The sequence below is a fragment of the Anabrus simplex genome, chromosome 3, assembly GCF_040414725.1.
Source record: "Anabrus simplex isolate iqAnaSimp1 chromosome 3, ASM4041472v1, whole genome shotgun sequence".
Taxonomy (NCBI): domain Eukaryota; kingdom Metazoa; phylum Arthropoda; class Insecta; order Orthoptera; family Tettigoniidae; genus Anabrus; species Anabrus simplex.
The window spans coordinates 492,108,283-492,135,554 of NC_090267.1; the positions used below are offsets into that span (position 1 = coordinate 492,108,283).

General features: G+C 42.1%; 1 protein-coding gene across 1 annotated transcript in view; it reads left to right on the forward strand.

Moving 5' to 3' along the window:
• LOC136866557 (ETS-related transcription factor Elf-5) overlaps positions 1-27,272 on the forward strand; it is a 95,295-nt gene that overhangs the window by 17,978 nt on the left and 50,045 nt on the right. The window contains exons 2-4 of the mRNA XM_068226763.1: positions 6,188-6,308; positions 20,760-21,017; positions 26,828-26,862. Coding sequence (XP_068082864.1) covers positions 6,209-6,308; positions 20,760-21,017; positions 26,828-26,862 — 393 coding nt within the window. The 5' untranslated portion in view covers positions 6,188-6,208. The remainder of the gene's footprint in view (positions 1-6,187; positions 6,309-20,759; positions 21,018-26,827; positions 26,863-27,272) is intronic.

Below are 27,272 nucleotides of genomic sequence, written 5' to 3' on the forward strand. Positions count from 1 at the left end.
CACCCCTCACTCTTGTTAAACTCTACGAGCTTACTGGGGGCTCTCCTGCCAGCACCCGACCGCCTAATGTCTAAAGATAAAACATTGTGCTTGACTAAAGAGAAAACATCGTGCTTGCTGAACGGATGCCATGTCTTTGAAAATAAAAAAGCGAAACGTTTACAGCCAAAACAATAAAGATAACATTGTATAACTGAATAACACACTACCATAAGTTAGACTTTGCTACATTGTCCATCTCTTTATATAATCAGCTACGGAGTGAAATTATGTTACGTGTTTTAGTAAAGGCAGCGGGACGGCGCCCAAAAGCCCTTCATGCACTAACCGCCACTGGATAAGAGTGGTATTTCAGAAGGCCTACAATATCCAAAGCGCATAACATTGATCAACAATAACTTTACATTGACCATTGTTTGTTGTGATGTTCCTCGAGCCGCTCAACTCCGATAGATGGGATTACTACTGCGTACCGAGTATAACAGCCTGACTGAACATTGGCGGGAAATAGCTAGGGAGTTGGAAAACTTTCTTCATGCCACTCCTCTGGTTCATACATTTTCTGATACTGCAGGTACGTAACACACTGGTTCATCATAGCATTCGAGCTATTCAATCCCTACTCCGAGCCACTGATTGGAATGAGTAGTGTGCATATTTAATGGAATAATGGCAGAGGAGTGTTCATGGCAGTCTGCTACCTGGTTGTTCCAGCTCTGGAACTTTGGACTGTTAGATCGGCACCGTAGTACTGTTCGTTGATAGTGAGAAAGTGTGCGGTTTTTCATTTGATCGAGTATTTTATATCATAACATTGCTTTCAATCGCCACATTCCTACTGAAGTTTTTGTAATGACCTATGTTGAATTCAGTTAGGAAAACCACCAGGTCAGTCTTTCTGAGAATCCCGTAGCGAAGCACGGGTATATCAGCTAGTAATAATAATAATAATAATAATAATAATAATAATAATAATAATAATAATAATAATAACAATCCAAACGAAACCCTATGGAGCAACAGCCCAGAACCAAGCGACCACTGCTCAGCCCGAATGCCTGCAGATTAGGAGGTGTCGTGTGGTCAGCACGACGCATACTCCCAGCCGTTATTCTTGCGTTTCTAGACCAGGGGCTCTATCTCATCGCCACATAAATGGCCAGTTGTTATCGCGTAGGCTGAGTGGACCTTGAAGCAGCACTCAGGTCCAGATAAAAAAATTGTCCTGCCTGGGAATCGAACCCGGGGCATCCGGAGGCGAGGCAAGCACGCTACCCCTACACCGCTGAGTGGCAATACTACTACTACTACTACTACTACTACTACTAATCATTTGATTGGTATTGTATTTACGAGTATGGGCCTCTATAGCCTTTCATTTTCTCACAATTATCGCAGTGAACAGACGATATTTTCTTCTTAAGTCGAGGAGAAAAGTTCACTGCGAAACTTGTTTTCTGACGAGGCAAAAACCGAAACTCTTATTACTATGTTAATATAAGGAGCGATCAAGAAGTTTCCGTTCGACGGCCGTGCAGTCCTGAATCGGATGTGAATCTGGCAAAATCGTCGTGATCACTGAGGCACACATCCCATCGTAGCACCGGGTTGAAGAGCGCCGAACCTTCAAGGCCTTTTTGAAGGGACGGACGGCGTGATAATCGCATGGGTAGAGATCAGGACTATAGGGCGCCTGATCCACCGCCTCCCAGATCGACCGGCGTCTTGTGTCGAAACGCCACCCGCATGGAACTAGGTGCACCATTCCACAACGGTGGTTTTCGACAGACATACTGCCGCATACACAGTCTTCATTCTCTTATGGATGTCCACCGGCGTTTGTCCTTCGGCAGTCAAGAACAAAATAACAGCACGTTGGTCCTGTTTGGACGCATTTGGTAATAAAGCCGCCACAGTTCACGTGGCCGCATTTAACGACACGACTGCCACACTAATCCCATTGCCTAGAGCTGGGAGCGGAGCCAATAATACTGCTGAGTAATCGGGTTGTAGCGGTAGAGTGCACTACCGATCCCCTCCGCTTACAACTACAAGTAGTCGCGGAGGACCAGAGCATAGTACAGCGCACAAGTGTTTAACAAGGGGAGGCCACGAAGTTCGGATTACGGATTATCTTCAAACTTTGTATCACTAGTCTATTTGGACAACATAATGTGCAAGTAGTAAGGCGTCCGACTCGTTGTCTGAATGGTCAACGTACTGGCCTTCGGTTCAGAGTGTCCCGGGTTCGATTCCCGGCCGGGTCGGGGATTTTAACCTTCATTGGTTAATTCCAATGGCCCGGGGGCTGGGTGTTTGTGCTGTCTCCAACATCCCTGCAACTCACACACCACACATAACACTATCCTCCACGACATTAACACGCAGTTACCTGCACATGGCAGATGCCGCCCACCCTCACCGGAGGGTCTGCCTTACAAGGGCTGCACTCGGCTAGAAATAGCCACACGAAATTATTATTATTATTAGTAGTAGTAAGGCGTATTACTTAGCCGTTCGCGAGAAAATCGCAAGAGGTTTTCGCGTCGAATATGTGCCAGTGCGTTATGGTCATGAGCAGTAGATGACGGCGGTCTAGTGGTTAGCGATGCAGCTCCGTAATCGCTGGATCCCTGGATCTTAGAAGAGTACTGTATCTGTATTCAATCAGTGCTTGTCAAATGTTCGTCTATATTTCTCCCGCTTGCTGTGTTTTGTAGGTAATGCAAAGTATAGTAGATAATAATTGTGGTATTGGTTTGATATTTAATCCCACTATCAGATGGTATTCATGTTTTTAGAATATTTACATAATCAATTTTTACAGAAATTTGGACCTCAAATGCCACAAAAACCGTCTGATGCGCGGCAGTTCTTTGAAACTGCCGATGATAAAAATGCAAATTTTGCGGCCGCATTTACGCGACGGGTGGCGGCATATAACATTTATGGGATCATATCAAGAGGCATCACAAGGATGAAATGAGCAGGTCGGCTTCTCCAGCAGAAGGCAGCATTGCTGTATTCAGCAATACAGTTATGTTGTGAGAAAAGGGTACTGAATAGAAGGATGAAGTACATTTACGTTGCCGTACCAATAACGTGTTTAAACGTGCCGGCACAGTACATTCACTTGGTACACCCGGGTGATGACGTCACAACAACTGCTCCGCTGCGCACCGCTCCGTCTCTTCCTCTTTGCCTATATGAACGTACCCGCATCGGACTCGTGCTACGTTGCATGCCCGCTACAGCAACGCCCTCAAACGGAAGGTTTTTGGTCACGCCTTATTGTACAGAGTATAGTTATGAGCGTGTGATGTACACCCCTCCAGGTTTGCGCTATCTGATAACAGCTCGTAACAGCTGTTTCTCTTTTTACGTTTATTTAACTTTAAATATTAATTTGTCAGATGAAACAGCTATCCGGATATTACAACATATATATATATATATATATTTGCTATTTTGCTTTACGTCGCCCCGACACAGATAGGTCTTATGGCAACGATGGGATAGGAAAGCCCTAGGAATGGGAAGGAAGCGGCCATGGCCTTAATTAAGGTACAGCCCCAGCATTTGCCTGGTGTGAAAATGGGACACCACGGAAAACCATCTTCAGTGCTGCCGACAGTGGAATTCGAACCCACTGTCTCCCGGATTAAACTCACAGCTGCGCGCTCCTAACCGCACAGCCAACTCGCCCGGTGTATAATTTGTTTTACAACGACACATATTTGAGAACATCGTTGGGGAAGAAACAATACCTTGTACGTCACATCCAATATCATATAATTATAATTATTATTTCAGTAGTATAGATCCCTTTTTCGGCGTTCACAAGTAACCGATCGTGACAAATGAGCATTGAAAAGAAAGAGAATAGACATTAGCAGTGACGAATTGCACTCTCATTTCATAAATATCGATAATTTATTTAAAAAATGAGTTTAAAAAATTGTACGAAGTGTGCGATTTGTAAATACTGTTGTAGGAAAATACGCGCCATCACTTCACATTTTGGCCGCTGGGATGCCTGATTTGTGACATTATAATATGCTGTAATTATCAGTTAAGGTCCGACTCGTTGGCTGAATGGTCAGCGTACTGGCCTTCGGTTCAGAGGGTCCTGGGTTCGATTCCCGGCCGGGTGGGCGATTTTAACCTTCATTGGTTAATTCCAATGGCTCGGGGGCTAGGTGTTTGTGCTGTATCCAACATTCCTGCAACTCACACACAACATATAACACCATCCTCCACCACAATAACACGCAGTTAACGACACAAAGCAGATGCCACCCACCCTCATCGGAGGGTCTGCTTTACAAGGGCTGCACCCGGCTAGAAACAGCCACACGAAATTATGATAATAATAATTATTATTATCAGTTAAGAAAAGAATGATAGTAAAACCAAAAAATACTTGCATTTGCTTCCGTTCAAGTGGATGCCATAAATGTTAAAAAACAAAGATGACTGTCTAATATTGTACTGATTTGTGTATTCCTTAGTTCACCAGGGGACTACTCCACCACATACTTTATGAACATGGGAGATTTCTCGCACGGGTCCCCTACTTTTCCTGAAGAATGGTCACGCCTCCCAGCCACATACAGAAATGCAGTCCATCAGTCCATCTCCTATGCGAAGGTGTCAAGGAAAATGAATATTAAGAAGTGCCTAACTGCGTCCTGCACACATAAATTCCTGTGTTGAGTACGGTAAGGTTCATATTCCTTTTTGATTTACTTTAGCGCGTGTTCCATGTGAACAATGAGAAGGAAAGGGGACAAACTGCAGCCTTGTCTCACTCCTTTGTGGATTGCTACTGTGATTTTCTTTTTTTCATAGCTTTCAATTCTAATCACTGCGGTCTGATTTTTGAACAGATTGTAAGTAATCCTCCTTTCTGGGCTTCTGATCCTGATCACCTTCAAAATCTGAAATATTTCGAGCGAGTTGTTCGTGCGGTTAAGGGCGTGCAGCTGTGAGCTTGCATTCGGGAGATAGTGGGCTCGAACCCCACTGTCGGAGCCCTGAAGATGGTTTTCTGCGGTTTCCCATTTTTACACGAGACAAATGCTGCGGCTCTACCGTAATTAATAATAATAACAATGGTATTTTGTTCGCCTCTCTGGTGTAGTGGTTAGTGTGATTAGCTGCCACCTCCGGAGGTCCGGGTTCGATTCCCGGCTCTGCCACGAAATTAAAATAGTGGTACGAGGGCTGGAACGGGCTCCACTCAGCCTCGGGAGGTCAACTGAGTAAATATGGGTTCGATTCCCACCTTAGTCATCCTGGAAGTGGTTTTCCGTTGATTCCCACTTCACCTCCAGGAAAATGCCGGGATGGTACCTAACTTAAGGCCAGCGCCGCTTCCTTCCCTCTTCCCTGTCTATCGCTTCCATTCTTCCCATCCCCCTGCAAGGCTCCTGTTCAGCATAGGAGGTGAGGCAGCCTGGGCGAGGTACTGGTCATCCTCCCCAGTTGTATCACCCGACCCAGAGTCTGAAGTTCCAGGACACTGCCCTTGAGGTGGTAGAGGTGGGATCCCTCGCTGAGTCCGAGGGGAAAACCAACCGTGGAGGGTAAACAGATTAAGAAGAAGAAGAAGAAGAAGAAGAAGAATGGTATTTGCTTTACGTCCCACGAACTACTTTTTACGGTTTTCCGAGACGCCGAGGTGTCGGAATGTAGTCCCGCAGGAGTCCTTTTACGTGCCAATATATAGACCGACTCGAGGCTGACGTATTTGAGCACCTTCAAATACCACCGGACTGAGCCAGGATCGAAACTGCTAAGTTGGGGTCAGAAGGCCAGTGCCTCAATCGGCTGTGCCACTCAGCCCGTACCTTAATTAAGGCCATGGCCACTTTCATCCCACTCCTAGCCCTTTCCTATCCCATCATCGCCATAAGACATATCTGTGTCGGTGTGACTAAACCAAATTGTAAAAGAAAAAATCTCAGATTGCTTGGTCCAGTCAACAGTCAACATTATGGAATGCCATTTCTAGATCTAATCAAAGATGCAAGAGTGACGGAATTGTCTTTAACAGGAAAATGTGAGTGACGTAATCAATTACAAGGTGGGAAGGCTGGGCTCCATTTCGTTTCAACCGGACTACAGCTCACTAATGCCGCGTCACCTCGAGGTCGTCCCTGACTATAGATGCATTTCTTTCCAGGTTACTTCAGTAAAAAGCGAAATGAGTACCTGTCTAGATGGCTACATGGGACGTGAACTATACAGTGACTTCGACCAGCATATAATTACGGCTGCCTTCAAGAAACCTGTCTTCACAACAGGTAAGAGTGCGAAAATATTTTTAAAAATTCGATAATATATTGTTAGTAAATTTGTTGAATGTTAGGCTGTTTCTTCTTCAAAATAGCAAAACTACCCTAACTGCATGATTTTAAAAGCCCAGGCAACTTATTTTGGAGTTCTATTCTGTTTACTCATTAATTGCAGGATAAAATTTTAATTAACGTGCTGAAAACCCTGTTAAATTATTTTATCTGGTTTAGGAGATGGCCACAGCTCTTGAGCGAGTAACGTCACTTTTGGCAGGCCCCCGCCTGCGCGCTTTTGGTAGGTGTACAGTATCAGACAGTGTATAAAGGCCAATGCCAAGCTAAATTTTACAGATCGCCATCTGGCTCGATGGCTAAATGGATAGCGTGCTGGCCTTTGCTCACAAGGCAGGGTCGGGAATTTTAACCATCTTTGGTTAATTTCGCTGGCACGAGGGCTGGGTGTATGTGTCATCTTCATCATCATTTCATCCTCTTCATGACGCGCTGGTAGCCTACGGGCATCAAATCAAAAGACCTGCATCTGGCGAGCCGAACTTGTCCTCGGACGCTTCCGGCACTAAAAACCATACGCCATTTCATTTTAATTTTTGTTACAGATCGCCAAAAAGGCGATTTTCATAGCTTTTCATAACATGCGCACAACCACTTTTGTTGCCTGGTATCTAGCATGTGTGTGGCTTTCCTGTAATACCTGAATGCAGTAACTACTATATTGCTTAACTTTTCTGTGTTTGTTAATTATCATGGGAGGCAGACGAAGGGAAGAAAGACTGGTAGAAGCAACAGTAAACAAAAATAAAAACAAAACAAATAAAGCACGGGTCGTGAAGACCCTTGGAGGGGTGGAAGGTAAAGGCTTCTACTATCCGTAACCTCGGCACTTGATGGGGCGGAGTGGTTGGCTCTACGCCCGACCGCCTTTGCCCCCAGGAATTAACCTGGTACTCTCTTTTGGTGTAGGCTGAGTGAACCTCAGGGCCGTGTGCACCTCCGGAAGAGAAATCTCGTTTCTTAAATTTTTCGACTTCCTGACGGGGAATAGAACCCATGTCCTTCCGGGCGACTCGAGCATGTCTTTACTGCCTCGGCCAGACAGCTCCTAAATCTGATAGAAGAGACACAAAAATATACTCGTCTGTCAAATTATGAAAGGCAACTGTTGGCAAGAAGTAAATGAAACTGGAAATCCATGGCACGTATCATTTATTGCATTCTATAATTGTCGTACTTCATAGTAAAAGAAGAAAGTTCGTGAAACTGTTCCTGATTTAGGCTATAGTAATTTTTAATTCATCATTCACATGCAATGTTAGAATCAAAATATGGAATCCTTTAAGTGTCAGATTTACAGATTCTTCTCATCTTTCTGTTCTTTTTCTTCTTCAACTTGCACGACAGCGGGCAATAGAAAAACTACCTTCCTCTTCAAGTAATCCGCCATCTTCAAACGGCTGTCTAGCATAGTTTAGCTTAGCATTTCATTCCTGATATAGCACAACATAGCTCAGCATTGCTTAGCATAGCGTAGTTAAGCTAAGCTTAGCTTTTTAATCATGACATAGCACAACATAGCTTGACATTGCTTAGCATAGCGTAGTTTAGCCTAGCTTAGCTTTTTATTCGTGACGTAGCACAACATAGCTTTACATTGCTTAGCATAGCGTAGTTTAGCTTAGCTTGGCTTAGCTTTTTATTCGTGACGTAGCTCAACATAGCTTTACATTGCTTAGCATAGCGTAGTTTAGCTTAGCTTTTTATTCGTGACGTAGCAAAACATAGCTTGACATTGCTTAGCATAGCGTAGTTTAGCCTAGCTAGTTTTTTATTCGTGACGTAGCACAACATAGCTTTACATTGCTTAGCATAGCGTAGTTTAGCTTAGCTTAGCTTTTTATTCGTGACATAGCACAACATAGCTTTACATTGCTTAGCATAGCGTAGTTTAGCCTAGCTTAGTTTTTTATTCGTGACGTAGCACAACATAGCTTGTCATTGCTTAGCATAGCGTAGTTTAGCTTAGCTTGGCTTAGCTTTTTATTCGTGACGTAGCACAACATAGCTTTACATTGCTTAGCATAGCGTAGTTTAGCCTAGCTTAGTTTTTTATTCGTGACGTAGCACAACATAGCTTGCCATTATTTAGCATAGCATAGTTAAGCTTACCTTAGCTCTTTATTCGTGACATAGCACAACATAGCTTGACATTGCTTAGCATAGCGTAGATTAGCTTAGCTTAGTTTTTTATTCCTGGCATTGCACAACATAGCTTGACATTGCTTAGCATAGCGTAGTTTAGCTTAGCTTAGCTTAATATTCCTGACATAGCACATCATAGCTTGTCATTGCTTAGCATAGCGTAGTTTAGCTTAGCTTGGCTTAGCTTTTTATTCGTGACATAGCACAACATAGCTTGGCATTACTTAGCACAGCGTAGTTTAGCTTAGCTTAGCTTAATATTCCTGACATAGCACAACATAGCTTGTCATTGCTTAGCATAGCGTAGTTTAGCTTAGCTTGGCTTAGCTTTTTATTCGTGACGTAGCACAACATAGCTTTACATTGCTTAGCATAGCGTAGTTTAGCCTAGCTTAGTTTTTTATTCGTGACGTAGCACAACATAGCTTGCCATTATTTAGCATAGCATAGTTAAGCTTATCTTAGCTCTTTATTCGTGACATAGCACAACATAGCTTGACATTGCTTAGCATAGCGTAGATTAGCTTAGCTTAGTTTTTTATTCCTGGCATTGCACAACATAGCTTGACATTGCTTAGCATAGCGTAGTTTAGCTTAGCTTAGCTTAATATTCCTGACATAGCACAACATAGCTTGTCATTGCTTAGCATAGCGTAGTTTAGCTTAGTTTGGTTTAGCTTTTTATTCGTGACATAGCACAACATAGCTTGGCATTACTTAGCACAGCGTAGTTTAGCTTAGCTTAGCTTTTTATCGTGACGTAGCACAACATAGCTTGACATTGCTTAGCATAGCGTAGTTTAGCTTAGCTTAGCTTCTTATTCGTGACATAACACAACATAGCTCGACATTGCTTAGCATAGCGTAGCTTAGTGTAACGTACCGTAGTTTTCTGTGTGTTGTAGCATCGCCCTCTATTATGACTGCGGTGTTGGTTCGGTATAATCAGCTACTGTAAACGATACCTAAGTGAATAGATGATTTTCTCTGTTCTCTACGGTTGCAACCACGCAAGCACTTCGTAAACTTCGAAGGAAGAAGGTGTAGGTTCTCACAGATTCCCTAATCGAAAGAAATCTCCAGAGGGATATCGAGCTTGGTTATAATTAGGGCCCCGATGTATATGACTTGTCACATTTTATTTCTTTATACTATTTCCTTGGAAAATACAAGTTAAGCATGATTTTAAATGCGATGAATAAAATCATGCAATTATTATTATTAAAGCGTCTTTATTGTGGCTAAGTTAGTGCTCCCGGCCCTTTCTTACACTTAACCACTTCATAATATACAATATAATTTTTACATAAAATTTAAACCTATGAAATCTGTGTATTTGAAATAAGGCCCAATAACGTCCTGCGATGTTGAGCGATCTTCTTCTCGTTACAAGTCAATGTCGCTTGAAAATAGATCGTTCCCATTTGAAATCTTTAAAACATATGTAATTTGCTATTGTAATTCTTTCTAATACATGCAAACATTATCATTATAGACTGTTATGCCTTTCAGCGTTCAGTCTGCAAGACTCTGAGAATTTACTAAACGTCGCCACAATCCTCGATTTGCAACTAGTGTTGTGGCCTCATTTAGTTCTATACCTCTTATCTTCAAATCGTCTTGGTCTCCCTCTATTTCTCTTACCCTCCATAACAGAGTCCATTATTCTCCTAAGTAACCTATCCTCCTCCATTCGTCTCACATGACCCCACCACCGAAGCCGGTTTATGCGTACAGCTTCATCCATCGAGCTCATTCCTAAATTATCCTTTATCTCCTCATTCCGAGTACCCTCCTGTCATTGTTCCCACCTGTTTGTACCAGCAATCATTCTTGCTACTTTTATGTCTGTTACTTCTAACTTATGAATAAGATATCCTGAGTCCACCCAACTTACGCTCCAGTAAAGCAAAGTTGGTCTGAAAACAGACCGAAGTAAAGATAGTTTCGTCTGGGAGCTGACTTCCTTCTTACAGAATACTGCTGATCGCAACTGCGAGCTCACTGTATTAGCTTTACAACACCTTGATTCAATCTCACTTACTATATTACCATCCTGGGAGAACACAACCTAAATACTTGAAATTATAGACCTGTTCTAGTTTTGTATCACCAATCTGACATTCAATTCTGTTGAATTTCTTACCTACTGACATCAATTTAGTCTTCGAAAGGCTAATTTTCATACCGTTCTCATTGCACCTATTTTCAAGTTCCAAGATATTAGACTGCAGGCTTTCGGCACAATGTGCCATTAAGACCAAGTCGTCAGCATAGGCCAGACTGCTTACTACATTTCCACCTAACTGAATCCCTCCCTGCCATTTTATATCTTTCAGCAGATGATCCATGTAAACTACGAACAGCAAAGGTGGAAGATTGCAGCCTTGTCTAATCCCACTGTCGACAGCCCTGAAGATGGTTTTCCATGGTTTCACATTTTCACACTAGGCTGTAACTTAATTAAGGCCACGGCCGCTTCCTTCCAACTCCTAGGCCTTTCCTATCCCATCGTCGCCATAAGACCTATCTGTGTCGGTGCGACGTAAAGCCCCTAGCAAAAAAAAAAAAAAAGAATTGCCGTAATACTAGGTCTTTTGGAAACGGGAACACTGAAGCTTGTGCCCTACCTCTTACTTACATCCAGACACACAGCACATTACACTTTAAACATATAGCATAGGTAACTAAAAATAAAGAAACTTTCAGAGAAGAACACGAGAATCAACATTAACCTAATCATTAGCGATGTTGTTGGGATAAATAAGCTCTTTGAGAACAAACAGCTTCTTACGGCAATTAAAGAGGATCTATAACCTTCATAAGTCTATAAATAAATATAATGTACGATTAATAATATTCAGATTTCCGTAAATATTTGGTAACAACACGACTTACACAAATCAAAACAAACGCATGCTAGCACTCCAGCTGCCGCCATTATGGACAGTTTCGATAGGTCGGTTAAGGTCTGCGGTATTGTAGTTGGTCTTGACTGAGGACAACCAACTGGGCCGAGCTGTAACCCCCAGCACCCGGAGCTCAGTATTGTCGGGACAGTTGGCGCCGTGTGAACAAGACAGGCCAGTCGCTGTATATTTTGTGTAGGGATGGGTCCAGGTAATTCATTTGCTTGAACTAGTTCATTCGATACCGTTCGTCGGCTTGAGTCGTTCAAATGAACTAGTTCAAATGAACGAGTTCATGAGGTGACATAGAAACAGCTCTCGCGGCACTTCGTTCAAATGAACTAGTTAGTTTATTAAGAGCACGGGCAGAAAACAGCTACCCAATGCGGCCGCCACTTTGTGTAAGTGAAGATGGTGATTATTATCGCTCTACGAGAGACGGAACGACAGATCAGCATTCTAATTTTCTATAACCCTTTCTCCCCCAGCTGGGAAGTGCGAGAGGAGATGTGCTGTCGTGTGACCATTAACACAGTACGCCATTGGCCATTCGCGTGCAAGGTAATTTTGTCATTCAAATGAAGGATATCTCATTAGTTAATTTGTGCTGTCTTCATGGAAACAGCTCCCGCGGCACTTCGTTCCATGAGCGAAGTCGTTCAAATGATCGAAGTAGTTGATTATGAGGTTGTTGTTTTTTTTTTTTGGCTAGTTGCTTTACGTCGCACCGACACAGATAGGTGTTATGGCGAAGATGGGTTAGGAAAGGCCTAGGAGTTGGAAGGAAGCGGCCGTGGCCTTAATAAAGTTACAGCCTAGTGTGAAAATGTGAAACCATGGAAAACCATCTTCAGGGCTGCTGACAGTGGGTTTCGAACCTACTATCTCCCGGATGCAAGCTCACAGCCGCGCGCCTCTACGCGCACGGCCAACTCGCCCGGTATGAGGCATCTTTTTAAGGCGATTTTATAGCAGCGAGTCAGCTAGCAACGAGTACTCGGTGTTTAAATCGTTCAGTGTGATTAAAAAAGTCGCTACTCGCCGTAAGCCCGGCGAGAAGGAAAGTCGCTGGGAGAAGAGTTGGACATGTTTAACTTTCCTCGCTGCTGGCTAGTCACGTGATCATCCCGCAGCGACTCATCGCCTTATGTGACAGCGTAATCGCCGATACAGGAAGTGCACAGTAGCGAGAAGTTTGAGCTTAAAACACCTTATATATATATACTTTCCAGTGTCATCATTTAAAATGAGTAATATATAGTGGTCAGGTGATCAGATAATACCATTTCTGGAAGTTTTACGGAAGTATGAGGTCCTGTGGGACGTTTCGACCTGTGATTACATGAAAGGAGATCGTAGAGACAGTGCTTATTCTATAATTATCAGTGAATTAAACGAGTTGGGATTTACGGTTACGCTAGATGAGGTCAAGAAGCAGATTTAAAAAAATCTATAATACGCATACAGAGCAGACATTAGGCTGTCACCACTTGCCAAGCATCGCAGTGTTATTTCCAATTTTGTCCTTCATGAGATCGCCATACGCAATTTCGTATTTTGCTTTACAGTAAGTGTTGGAATCTTTTCAAGCAAGTCATCGAACCAAGAACTCATTCTACCATCAATTCTCACTGCAGCCCAATTGTCAACATAAATGCCTGTGATTGATTTTAATAATCTACCTTTAATTCCACAGTCCCCCAGTATAGCGAACATCTTTTCCCTCGGGACCCTGTCATATGCTTTCTCTAGATCTACGAAACATAAACACAACAGCCTATTCCTCTCGTAGCAATCTTCAATTACCTGGCGTAGAGATTACCTGCTGAATACCGCTGATAGTTTCGTGTGATTGGTGACGTATAGTAGCTTGTGTTTGTGGTAGGTAGGCCATTTTACTGTAAACTCAAGAACTCTCTTGTTTCTTATAACAATGTTATTATGATTTTATTTTATTGCCACAGTATAAATGTACATAAAATGTAGCTTTTAAATCATGTACATAGATCACTGTTCATGGCCGTACTTGTATTTCCGTTGTGTTCTGTTTATGCACTGCTTATATTTTTCAGTCTGTACTGTGACAGTTTCAATAGGCCGGATGGCTTGAATATGTGGATGGAGTGGCATATCTTCGAACTAGTACTCTTTGGAGTCTCAATGAATTCACCTGTGTGCATAATAATTTTCGAATTAATGGTTGAAGCTATAAAACTGTATTTGGATGTCAACGACTAGGAGTAACCGCCCAAGAAAGAAGAAAGAAAGAAAAGAAAAGAAATGAAAGAAAAACAAAGCGCGCATCGCTAGCATTCGAGAAACTGAGTTTCACACCGGTCATAACAAACCATATGAACGATTTGTGATACTATCAGAATAGCATGATAGAAAATTAATGTGTATGTCAAAAATAACGATTATAATAATAATAACAACGCTCCTGAACATTAGTTTACAAATGAAACCAGTGTGGTAAATTATTATTATTGCTAATTTGACTTGAGTTCCGGCTCGAACGCGCGTGCGTGGAGAATCAAGGAGTCCAACCGGTCAGCTGTGAAGAGAAGTAGGTTATTGGGTTAGTGTGTATGCCAGTCGCCGGACTTCAGTGGAGTTTGACACGCTGTTGAGATAAGTCCTTGGTTCGAGAGCGGACGGCGATAATTAAAGATTGAATTGTGGAAGTTGGATTGTATTAACGTAGTTGGACCATTCAAATATACTACTCAGAATATTATTCTTGTCAACGTACGTAACATAGCGGACGTCAAGTTAAGTTGAGCTGCTTACCGTGTGTAATATTTAAACGATATTTACAGGAAGTGTTGTGTGGCAAATTTACTAATCTTTCTTGTAATAGTTTCAGCCTGAAATTCAAGAGAATAGTGAGGTATATCATCATGGTTTTGTCACATACTACTATATGTGTTGGTGCTGAAATGGAAGCTTAAAACCATGTGACCAGCTGACAGGCAACAGGATGAGAGGAAGGCACCTATGACTATATTATTCCAGATGACGACCAGTTATTCGACATCGTGAAGACGCCTTAAAGCTAAGTCGACACAATTGTCTAAGATAATCTGTTTGGTAGAAGTGTAGTTACGTAGTAGTAATTAGTAATGGTCTGGCAGTATATTTTAGTTATGTTGTTGTAGTACTTTACCATATTATAATGACAGTAGAAGATCTTCATATTTATTCTTGTCAGATAATAACGTGATATTGGAACGGCGTGCACGGCTTATGTGGTACAGTAAGTGTGTCAGGTAGTGACAATTCTCGGAGTGTATCTTTCAGTTTTATTATAGCCACAATTGGTGGAATAATGTTAGAGCATTCGTTTATGTAGAATAGATGTTTCTGGATGTACAGTCATCGTACAGAGATGAGATATAACCGTGCATGGTATTGATTGGGTGTATAATCGTAAAATATTGGAACTTAAAGTCTTAAAAGAGAAATGATTCCGTTATTTTGGATCAGAACCCGTGTAGATAATCCTGCGCAACAAAGATAGTTGAATTCAGATATGAGAACCGGTAGGTGGATTGAATCTTCGAGAATTATACACGCGTAGAACTTGTTATGTGATGTTAGATTGAGTTTGTGATATCCCGGGGTGGATCACAAATGTATAATTGTATAGTAGGAATCGTTATTGGAGATTTTGCTACGGTTAATGTCATAATTTAGTCTTCGAGAGAAGTGATTTTGTAATGAATAAGCGAAGTAATTCTTCGAGAGTAGAATCACGCCATATAGTTATTGAGGCAAGTGATAAGTTGATAGTGGATTATGATAGATATTTGCGTGATTTAGGATATGGAGCCTACGTATGTTTGAATTTGTGTAAGTTTTCGAAGAGGTAATCTTAATTAGATTTATTCCGAGTTTTCTACAATTCACGACTTTAATGTTCACGATAATTTACAAGGGTTCTAGAACACCATTCGAGACTTTGCCTGAACTCGAGATTTCCAGAATATTCGAGGATTTTCATCCAGGTCATCGGATTAAACTTTAGAAATTTCACGATACCTTCAGCTATGATAAACTTATACAATGACACTCCGACAATAGGATCAAATTATTTAGTAATACTCCGACAATATGATCGTCTTTATGTAGCCACATGTGTAGATAATGTAAAATAGGGTGTAAATAGTAGTGTATTTTTGTATTATTGTATGGTTATGGTGTTTTGGAGTTGATTTTTTTTTTTGTCTCAGATATTGTTACACGATGCGGATGATGTTAATGTCTTCGTTATTTGCATTTAGTAGTTGTGATATGGCATTGAAGAAATTGAATTTGAGTTAGGCAGACCATTTTAAATGCGTATTGCATTTTCAGTCTTCAGTAATTTATCTATTTAATTTTGTTAATCCAGTAAGCGACTGGTAATGGAACAGATTATTATTTCATTGAGCCGACTCAGTTTTAAACTGAAATTGAAGCATCAAATTATGTAATTGTAAAGAATCGTAATTTTTTGAATCGATAAGTGGAAACTTAATGGGGTTTTGAGCAAAAGTTAATTCAAAATTTTTTTTCTTTTAATATTTCAGAGCTGATCGTCTGAATCCAGAACTTTCAATAAATCAAACGGAATCTGTCTATCTGATCAAAATATTAAATGAATATGTAATTGCTAGGACAAGATAGGGTATGAAATCATGTACCACCCCATTTGATTATTTCTTTTGTACTTCAAGAGACACATTTTTAATTCGTTAACGATCATTCACATCATCACAAGTTAGGAGGATGACAATTTGAGAGTATTGTGTGATTAATAAACCATGCCATATATTAATTTTATTCTGTATTTTATTTGTTATATGCCACAATTCAGTCATAGTTCCTATGCATGCCACATCCTTCGATTTGTTATATGTGCGTCTAATTTATGAACTGAGCACACCTGAGGTGTCTCGGTGTTCTCCGACTGTAGCTGAACGGTTGCAGTACATTACCTTTTTTATGACTGTTTCCCTTTCCTTTTTGCCCTTATCCTCCGGATTTTATTTTATTTCATTTGTTGAGCTTTGCTTTAATCTTCTTTATACTGTATGTTATCCAAATCTGTTATTTAGCTTAGTTATCTTTGATTTTATCATAGAGTAGTATATTTCTTTTATGTATATATTATCTTGTAATTTATGTCGTTAAGCGTAAGAGAGATCCACCCTTGTGGTGCAGTGGTTAGTGTGATTATCTGCCCGGAGGTCCGGGTTCGATTCCTGGTTCTGTCGCAAAATTTGAAAAGTGGTATGAGAGTTGGAACGGGCTCCACTCAGCTTCGGGAGGTCAACTGAATAGAGGGGAGTGGGGTTCGATTCCTTCTTCAGCCATCTTCGAAGTGGTTCTCCGTGGTTTGCCAATTCTCCTTGAGGCAAATGCCGGGATAGTACCTAACTTAAGGCCACGGCCATTTCCTTTCCTCTTCCTTGTCCATCTCTACCAATATTCCCCATTCACCACAATGCATCTGTTCAGCATAGCAGATGAGGACGCCTGGGAAAGGTACTGGTCATCCTCCCCAGTTTCAGCCCCCCGACTTAAAGTCTCACGCTCCAGATCACTGCCCTTGATGCGGTAGATGTGGGATCCTTCGCTAAGTCTAGGGGAAGACCAATCCTGAAGGGTAAACAGATTAAAAAAGAAAGAAAGAAAGAAAGAAAGTGTAAGAGAGGGCTACGAGTCCTAACTTCACCACTTCTAAAGTAAAAAATAAATAACTAATTATTTAAATTAAAAAAATTTTGCTGAGAGAGGCGAATTGTTTCATTTTGTGAAGCTGCTCTTTGATTTGATACCTGAGATATTTTTTTTTAAGCAAGTGTATTTTACAGTCGAACCTCGATATCTCGAACCTCCAATACTCGAATGTTCAGTATCCCGGAGTAACTTTAATTTTCCGGACGTTTGTCCCATTCATCACGTGTATTTATTTCTCTATTACTCGAAAATCGGTTACACGATTTTTTTGATTTCTCGAAGCAAAAACGTTTCCTCCCTTAAAGCAAAAAAAAAAAAAAAAAACTCTAACTCGAATTTTGTGCAACACTAACTGTGCAATACGGCATTTGTGGTTTGTGGGGAACAGTTAACAAGTAAAGAAAGGGTTACAGTGATGCTGGGAGCTAATATGACTGCAACCGAAAAACTAAAACTTCTAATGATCGGAAAATCGGCGAAGCCTCGCTGTTTCTCGGGTGTGAATTAATTACCGCTCACGTCCGAAAGCAACTCCCAAAGTCACGGGTGACAAGTTCCATTTACGAATGTCGGCTGCGTGGTATGACGAGAAGTTTCAACGTGAAGGGAGGAAAGGTTAATAGAAACAAAGAAAAGAGACCAACGGAGGTATGTTTCTTGTTTCACTGCTGTCTTCTAAAATGTTACTATAATGAGAGTTATAATTAAAGTGATGCCGTAAAATAGAGTTTGTTTGTATATGTTTCATTACTGGTAAAAATAATGTATTCATTATCAGCCCATAGAACATATGGTTCAATTACGTGCTATACATGCTCGAAAATGATATTCTCTCTATCTCGAAATTTCGATAACTCGAAATAAAGTCTAGCTCCCGAGGTGACTCGAGATATCGAGGTTCCACTGTAGTTGAAATCGACTTTAAACCTGCAGTAATAGATTACAATGCGGTCATGACAAAACAGATATTAAATGTATTTTAGCTTTAGCGACTTTTAGCCTGCTCTGTGTTGTAATGGAATTAAGTTTCTGATTCTTCAATCTTCTCTTTAACAACGCAATTGTTTTCCTAAACTGCAAAACATACGGGCTGACTAATGACATCTAGGGCTTTAAGTAGAGACATGTGTTCGCGTGGGTGGCCTCTTCACGGGAGAGTTACCGTTCCTAAGCGTCGTAGCGAGATATTCCGGCAGATTAGGAAATGTACGGGGGATGCTTCTCGTTTTAATTTCCACCGCTGATAATTGGAGGTAAATGTGGAAAAGCGACAATCAAAATATGGGGAAAAATTATTGAACAGATGAATAAGTTTAAATATCTTCGAAGTATTGTGACTGAAGGCCTGCACTCTATAACAGACATTAAAGCTGGAATTGCCTTGGCCAAGGAAAGCTTCAACAAGAGGAAAAAAACTGATTTGTGCCCGCTACAGAAGGATCTGAGGAAGAGATTTGCAAGGTGTAACGCATGGAGTATAGCTCTATATGGCGCTGAAAGCTGGACTTTAAGGAAGGAAAAACAGAGAAAAATAGAGGCATTTGATATGTGGATTTGGGGGAAGATTTGAAGGAGCTTGGAAGATAGAATATCAAACGAGGAAATTCTGAAGAGAGTGGGAGATGTGAGGAGCATGCCGACCGTAATCCAAAACAGGAAGAAAATTAGATAGGGCATAATCTAATACTTTTCTACGAGTAGCAATGGAAGGGATGATAAAAGGAAAACGAGGAAGGGGAAGGAGACGATATCAATTATTAGACAGAATTCGAAAAAGAAAGGAAGATTATGGAGAAGTGAAGAAAAGTGCACAAGATCGAGAGATATGGAGGTCACATCCATGATTGGACCTGCCGGATGGCAGAACAACCTATGACAATGATGATCATGACTTTAATATCTCTATTCTTTTACCATTCACCGTAAATGAGTCTACGTTTATTAAGAAGTTATCGCAAAAAAATGAATGGCACACATGAAACAATTTTGAGTCAGTTTTCTGTCTTTTCTTCGGACAGCTTTATCCCATTTCAGGACAATACTACTCTCTTTAGGGTCTAAATGACCTTACTGTGCCATGCCGTAGGAATGTACGCTGAGTGACGAAACGTCACGAGAAGGAGGTCCCGTTAGAAATGTGTCGTGTATGACCCCTGAGCGTTGCGGCGTAGCTGAGCAGTCTGTCACAGTCACCAGTGTCGTGAAGACGGCAACACGTCGCGAGTTAACTGACTTTAAACGTGGGATGATCATCAGGGCGCGGTGCACGGAGATTACACGTGAAGGCGGGTCTCCGAGGTCAACAGTGTCGAGGGTGGAGAGAATGTTACCACCCGCGTAAACCGCCGCACGGGAAGATCACAGGTATTGAACGAACGGACATAACATCACCTCCGCAGAACCATACTGGGCGCTCGACGGGCTGCTGTGAGTCAGATCATCGCCCAGTTGAATGTTGGGAGTCAGGGAACCATTTCTACCAGGACTGTAAGGAGACAACCGCACCGCATAGGCTTTACCTGCCGACGACCAACTCGTGTCCCTTTGTCGACACCTCGACACAGAGCTCGACGACGTGCATGGGCCCGCAAACATCGTCAATGGACCGTGGAACAGTGGTGCCTGTGGTATGGTCCGATGATTCCCGGTTCCAGTTGTATCGAGCTGATGGGCGCGTAAGGATGTGGCGTATCTCCCATGAAGCTATGGATCCTGATTCTCATCAAGGTTGTGTCCAGGCGGCATTCTCATGGTCGCAATTAGGCCCCACTGTCCGGCTGCAGGGAGCGCTGACAGGTGCACGTTATATGAACATTCATTCAGACCATCTGCATCCCTGGAGTACCCTGATGGAGATGCCATGTTTCAACATGACAATGTGCCATGTCACCGCTCTGTGGTGGCACGCAGGTGGTTGGAGGAGCGCACTAGTGAAGTTACGAGAATGATTTGGCCCTCCAAATCCCCTGATCTTAATCCAATCGAGCATGTATATGATGCTGTCGATGCTGATGGACGCTCCATGAACCCTGCATCAACTACACATGACGAATTGTGGGTAGCACTGCAAGATGCGTGGGTCCAGATCCCTCCAGAACGATTCAAACACCTTGTGGAGTCGACGCCTCTCCGTATTGCTGCCGTTTCGAGCGTTCACGGAGGAGCAACTGGCTATTAACATCATATTTACTGTCTTCCCATGACTTTTCGCCACTCATTGTATGTCTGCATGACATTTTTTGGCACTCCTAGAGTATGAAGCATTTAAGGCTTTTTTCCTTCGCACGCGCGCACAGGAACATGAACTCAACGAATTTTTTTCTGATGGACTGCATATCCATATGTGGCTGGGAAGCGTGACAAGTCTTGAGGTAAATAATGTAGAGGAAGAGCATTGTAACATTCACGGTTATGCCACTGCAGCGATGATATGTTCCTCCACTTTGCCAAATAATTTTCTGAACTGAGTACCCCTGAGTTCTGAGCTAGACCGGAACATTAGAAAACCATAGAGGCATACGGGCACAATACAGGTGATAGTAAGAAGCAATCACTGAGCTTCAAGGTGACCTACCATGTTATTCAAGCTTCCCCTTGTTTCTCGTTGCAGATTTGAGCCACAACTGGGAACTAGCCTGGAAACACAAGAGAGTTAAACAATGGTCCAGCGTAGACGTGATGGCCTGGTTTCTCTACGTGATAGAGGACCAAGAACGAAAGGACATCGTACAATCTAAACTTCATAACTTCAACGTGAAAGGGCTCACGTTGATGGGCATGACGGAGGATGAATTCGCCGAACGCGATCCGCTCTATGGTCAAACGCTCTATCGTGACCTGCAGAAGAGGCTAAAAGAAGAACGGGAAGGTAAGTACCTTGGCTATTTCTTTTTGTGGGTAGAGAAGGACAAACATATTTGGCAGCCATATGAATTTTAGGGAGCAATGCAAGGATCTGTATAGGTATTTCAAGGCAAAAACGGGTACCAGGATGGACATTCAAGGGATCATTAATGAACTAAGGGAGTGCATAAAGGACTTACAGAAGACAGAAGTATTCAATCAGCATTATGTAAATGTAGGTGGATATAATGTCCTGATAAATGAGGCGAATAATACTGACGAATGACTGACGTCTTCCTATGATAATAGAGACATTTACAACAGGCGAAAGGTAGAAAGGCAGCTGGGATTGATAAGATTTCTGGGGATATATTCAAGGGTATAGGTTCATATCTGAAATCGTTATTTGATTACTGTTTGCATGAAGGAGCGATACTAAATGAATGGAGAGTTATAATAGTAGCCCCAGTGAACAAGGGAAAAGGATGATAAACACAAAGTGGACAATTACGGGCCGGTCGGCTTGACATGTGTTCTTTGTAAACTCAGGGAAAAACTCTTTGTGATCATTTTAGACATGTCTGCGAAATTAAACTGGTTTTATAGAAGACAGTTCACGTTTAGGAAATGTTATTCCAGTGATTCTAAACTTGTAGGATTCCTACAAGGTATAGCAGAAATTTTAGATTTAGGAGGCCAAATGGACTGTACAGCTATCAACTTATTCAAGGTTTTTTGCAGCTTAATGACGAAAATGAGGGCTATTGGACTAGACAAAAGATTCGTTGAATGGGAGGCTGAATTTGTAGCAAATATAATTCAGAGAATTAGAGTAGGTGAAGTGCCATCGCATCCTTTGTTGATTCATACGGGGTCCCACTGGGAAATATTATTGGACTTTTATGTTTTCTTATGTACGAAGCATGTTTTTTTAAGTACGTACCGTTTTTTAATATGGCCGCTGCAGTGCTTCGATCGTCGTTCAGCGCATGCGCACTTGGTACGTATATCTGTACGCTTGCCACAAACGCCATTACGGAAGCTCGTATTTACGTTTGTTTGTGCGTATTGAAATTGCTCTGACAATGAAATGCCCCACCGAGTACGAAGTACGCGCTGTGTTTCAATTTTTAAATGGAAAAGGCGTGAAAGCTGTTGAAATTCATCCGCAGATTAGGGAAGTGTATGGAGAACACACTATGAGGAAAGGAATGGTAAGAAAACGGGTTTGGGTATTTAAAGAAGGGCGTCCACGATGAGAAGCGTAGTGGGCGACCGTCTGTCAATACTGAACACTTGGTGCAAAAAGGTTCGAGAAAACAGATGCTTTAGAATTTCGCCATTGTACCAGGACGCTTAGATTATCGGAAGTTGTGTTCACGGCTTGTCATGGTCACACTCCAGGCATCACCGTCTAGTCGTGACGTAGTGACTAACGCTTGTTTCTGCGCCATTTTGGAAGTGAACGCCACGACCATGCTGACCTGAAACGGACCTTGCGGCAGTGGCTGGCATATTAGTTTACTAAGCGGATGGAATTCAGAAGCTGGCTTCACGATATGGCAGGTACCTTTTTTTTGTTTTTTAAGAAATGCTATTTATTCGTGGTTTCGACCTAGAAAGATCTTTTGCCCCTACTTTGCACCATATGTTATGAACCTGCGTGTATTTGGAAATTGCGGAAGTGTAAAGTGAGGAAAGGACGACACAAACACCCAGTCCCCAGGCCAAGGATACTAACCATTTACAATTAAAACCCCTGACCCGGCCGAGAATCGAACCCAGGGCCACCGGGTGAAAGGCGTACGCGTTGCCCCCTACACCGCGGGTGACAAATGTCTTAATATGCCTGGAATTTACGTTGAGACGTAGTTTAAAGTACAGGTTTACGTGTCAAAAAGGATTGTTTAAAAATTGCATGTATATAAATAGCATGAACTTACGTACGACCACCTCTGTGGTGTAGTGGTTAGTGTGATTAGCTGCCACCTCCGCAGGTCCGGGTTCGATTCTCGGTTCTGCCACGAAATTTGAAACGTGGTACGAGGGCTGGAACGGGGTCCACTCAGCCTCGGGAGGTCAACTGTGTAGAGGTTGGTCCGATTCCCACCTCATCCATCCTGGAAGTGGTGTTCCGTGGTTTCCTACTTCTCCTCGAGGCAAATGCTTAGATTGTACCTAATTTAAGGGCACAGCCACTTCCTCCCCTCTTCCTTGTCTACCTCTTCCAAACTTCCCCCCCCCCCCCGCAAAGCCTCTGTTCAGCATGGCAGGTGCGGCCACCTGGACGAGGTACAGGTCATCCTCACCAGTTGTATCCCCCGACCCAGAGTCTGAAGCTCCAGGACACTGCCCTTGAGGCAGCAAAGGTGGGATCCCTCGCTGAGTCCGAGGGAAAAACCGACCCTGGAGGGTAAACAGGTAAAGAAGAAGAAGAATAACGTATGTACTGAATTGTGAACGGATAATGGTATGATGGCAAAGGTGATGAAAATTGAAGTTGTAAGTCTCAGTTGTAATTATTGTATTGATGGGGTGAACACTGTGTTAATATAAGGAATGCTCTTCACTGGGGTTATCACGTGAACAAGGTTGTAAAAAAAGGTTAGAGGGTATTTGGGGGTTGTAAAGGAGAGGGCGTATAAGTCTCTGCTAAGATGAAGTATGGTTCCAGTGTGGAACCCCACAGCAGGACTACTGGATACGAGAACTGGAAAATATTTGTTCCAGGAGATTTCCAATAATGGAGTAGGGTTACTGAAATGTTGCAAACTTTGGGCTGGGAAAACTTGGGAGTAAGGAGACGAGCTGCTCGACTAAGTGGTATGTTCCGAGCCGTCAATGAAGAGATGCCGTAGAATGATATAAGTACACGGGTAAGCTGCAAGATCATAACATGGAGATAAATTTGGAATTGTCCCAAATATTCATTTATAGGAAGAGGAGTAAGGGAGTGTTCTTAAGATGAGATATTTACAAAATACTTGAGATAGTATTGTGCAAGATGTACATATACTGCTCGTTCGTTATGTCTATCGATAGTTAACTAATCACATTCACAAACTTCCTTTCACTCTATGAGTCTGTCATTCACCTACATTAGTGATGGGACATTCGATTCATTTTACTGAATCGATTCGTTTGATTCCGTTCACGTTAGTGAATCGATAGAGTGATCCGATTCACGGCACATTACTCGCCGCTCCTACTGCATCTGTGTAGTATGTACTGGTAAGACAGCAGCAACAGCATTCAGTGCTCGCAGCTGCCATCTGGTCTTCATACTATGAACTCCTTTCTTAGAAAAAATGCTAGTCACTCTAATACATCGAAGGTTTCCGGCGACGCAGGATGGGAAAAGTCTAGGATTAGGAAGGCAGCAGCCATGGCTTTAATTAAGGTACAGTCCCAGCATTTCCTGAAGTGAAAATAGGGAAACTACACGGAAAACCATCTTAACGGCTGCCGACGGTGGGATTCGAACCCACCATCCCCCGAATGCAAGCGCAGAGCTACGCGATACTAACCGCATGTCCAACTCACTCAGTCATTTTTGAAAATATGTATTTTTCTATCAACTGAGGATTTTTTAAATCGTCATATTTTGTATAGGCTACCCGAGATGTACAGTAGTCCGCTGGTTTTCTGATTCTGATTCAACATACTATTGCTTAAGTTATTGCGTCTGTCCACATATGATTGAAGTCTTGTGCACCGATGTGACATATGAAGTGAGAGAATACTGAGCCGTTCTTCCCAATATAAAACAGGTACTTTTGAGTGGTCATGAGCATGACTCATAGTCATAGGGCAGGCTCGAGTCGAGTTTAATTGTCAAATGTCAACTAAGTTATAATACTACGATTCATTAAAGTAATAAATAGTATAACCTAATAGCCTACCTACTTACTAGCTACTTCAGAATTATGTTTTGACTACCTTTTTAACACTGCAAATAAATCCAACTCTTATTTAAACTTCCCTGTAAGAAGAGGACAGTGAATAAAATGGGTATTATTTTCAAATGAGCTGAGCTCGACAGTCCATCATACGAGTAGCATACGATTCTTTCAGTGTACCATGGCTCACTGTATGTCCCGCTGCAGCGGAAGCTCGGCTCTCCGCCAGTGTCCAGTGAGCCGATAAGGAGCCGTGTGTATCTTGTGTCTCACTGAGCCGTGCTTGCTCCCACGATTCTTCCGGTGTGCCATGATTCACTGTCTCGCTGCAGCGGAAGCTCGGCTCCCCCGCCAATGTCCAGTGTCCCGCTAGTGAGCCGTGAGCTCGCCGTTCCTGTGAATCGATTCACTCGGACACTTGAATGAATCGATACACTGCTTCGAATCATGCATTCAGTAGCCAACACTACTCAGCACTGTCCGCTGGGAGTAAGCTAAATCGTGTGCCGTGAGCTCGCCGTTCCTGTGAATCGATTCATTCGGACACTTGGACGAATCGATACACTCCTTCGAATCATCCATTCAGTAGACAACACTAACCCACATACTCGAAGACACATGCAGCGGTTCCATTAAATTACAATTTTCCTTATATAAATCTGACATTTTTGAAGAGGCAAGTTCTTAACATCTCCTGACAGCGAATTCCAGAGCTTTGGGGAACGCCAATAGAAGAGAGACAGGTACAGGCGAAAGACGAACAAATGGTAACTCCTTTGCGACAGACGTTGGGAGAGATGAATTACTATAGAGGCAGAGAGGGATTTCCGGAGAAAGATCAGGTCAGTTTGTTTGGCTGTTGTCTCAGTGGAAGGTAACCTTAATGGATGGGAGAGGGAGTGACGGTTAATTAGCCTTTCGGCGCGGAGCTGTACTCTCTGCAGCCTGTTCATATTATTCGTAGGCAGACTATAAGTCAGTACGGGCCGAACCATGACCTCATTGCACGTGGACTGAGCCCTCTTAAATTCCTTATGAGAACCCCAAGATTTTCGTTGCCTTGCACCTTGCCTCTTCACACTGTATTGTTCCTCTTTAAATAGTCAGAGGTAGTTATGCCAAGTAGTTCGAAACTAAGAAGTTACTTTCGTCACATAAAATTTACTACACAAATTACTGCTGGGAGATGTGCCCGTAGCTGCGGATGATACTGCAGAGACCCATATCAGAGAAACTGACCACAGGAAGTTTATTTGTTGATTTGTTTAAATAGAGTGTGTTGAAATAGAAGTGTACCGTCAGTGACGTCACATTAGTCGCCAAAGATGCTGCGTCTATTAAGTTCCTTTGACGAAGAGGTGCAGTTCTGCTCGATATAACATTGTAACAAAGCGCCTTGATGAGAAAAAGGAACCATTTTATCCGAACTCTGTGAAACGATGCAAATAAATCGTTCCTGATCAATATTTGAGTTTCATTTATTGGAGAGACATATTCATGATCATTAGATTGCCGCAAAGGGAAAAGCTTTTTTTAAACCTTGTTTAGCCATTGCTATTCTTGTTTTGATTTATTTCTCACTCATCCATTTGTCAGTTAGCATGCCCCCCCAAATAACTGTAGTGTGCAATCTGTTCAATTTCACCTTCTGTTATTTTTACCTTGAAATCTTCTTTCCCATATACCCTCATCACCTTAGTTTTCTGTATGTTTCTTTTCATTCCATACTGTTGCATTCCTTTGTCTAGTTGGCTAGTGCCCTTTGAAGGAATATGTGTTCTCCTCCAAGTAGTGCCAGCTTGTCAAGAGATCTCATACAGGTGATCATCTGGCCTTGTTTTTGCCTTGATTTCCGCCATAAGACCTTGTAGAATAAATGTAATGTATTCATGAATTTTGCATTAATGTAACATTTTCTGTTTCTTTTGTTGCATAGCTGTCATACCATCGCCCAGGAATCCGTGGATGCCGGTAAGTAAATGAGGTTGTTGAGGAGTTTAAATAAATATTTCAATTTAAGAACTGACATTAAAAGTAACACAGAACTTGTACATATTAGTGTTATGCCTGGTTCACATTCCCTTGCTTCATTATAAATTGAAGTAATTTTTCACATTCAAAATAGTTATAAGTCTATCTAAATAAGCTTTTAAGTCCCTCCACTATAGTTTGAGTCAGTCGGAAAACTGTCGGTTCGAACCCCATAAAGGATGCCTGTTGTTAAAAACTAACGCGTATGAAAATTGCAATGCAATGAAGGAATGCTGAATCGCTTGGCAACATACAATAAATCCAAAGCACAGTATAACAGGCAGAGTGTTTTTGCACTCCTGTTCCCTCTGGACTCTAAAGTTGACGAATAAATAGCAATCACAGTACGC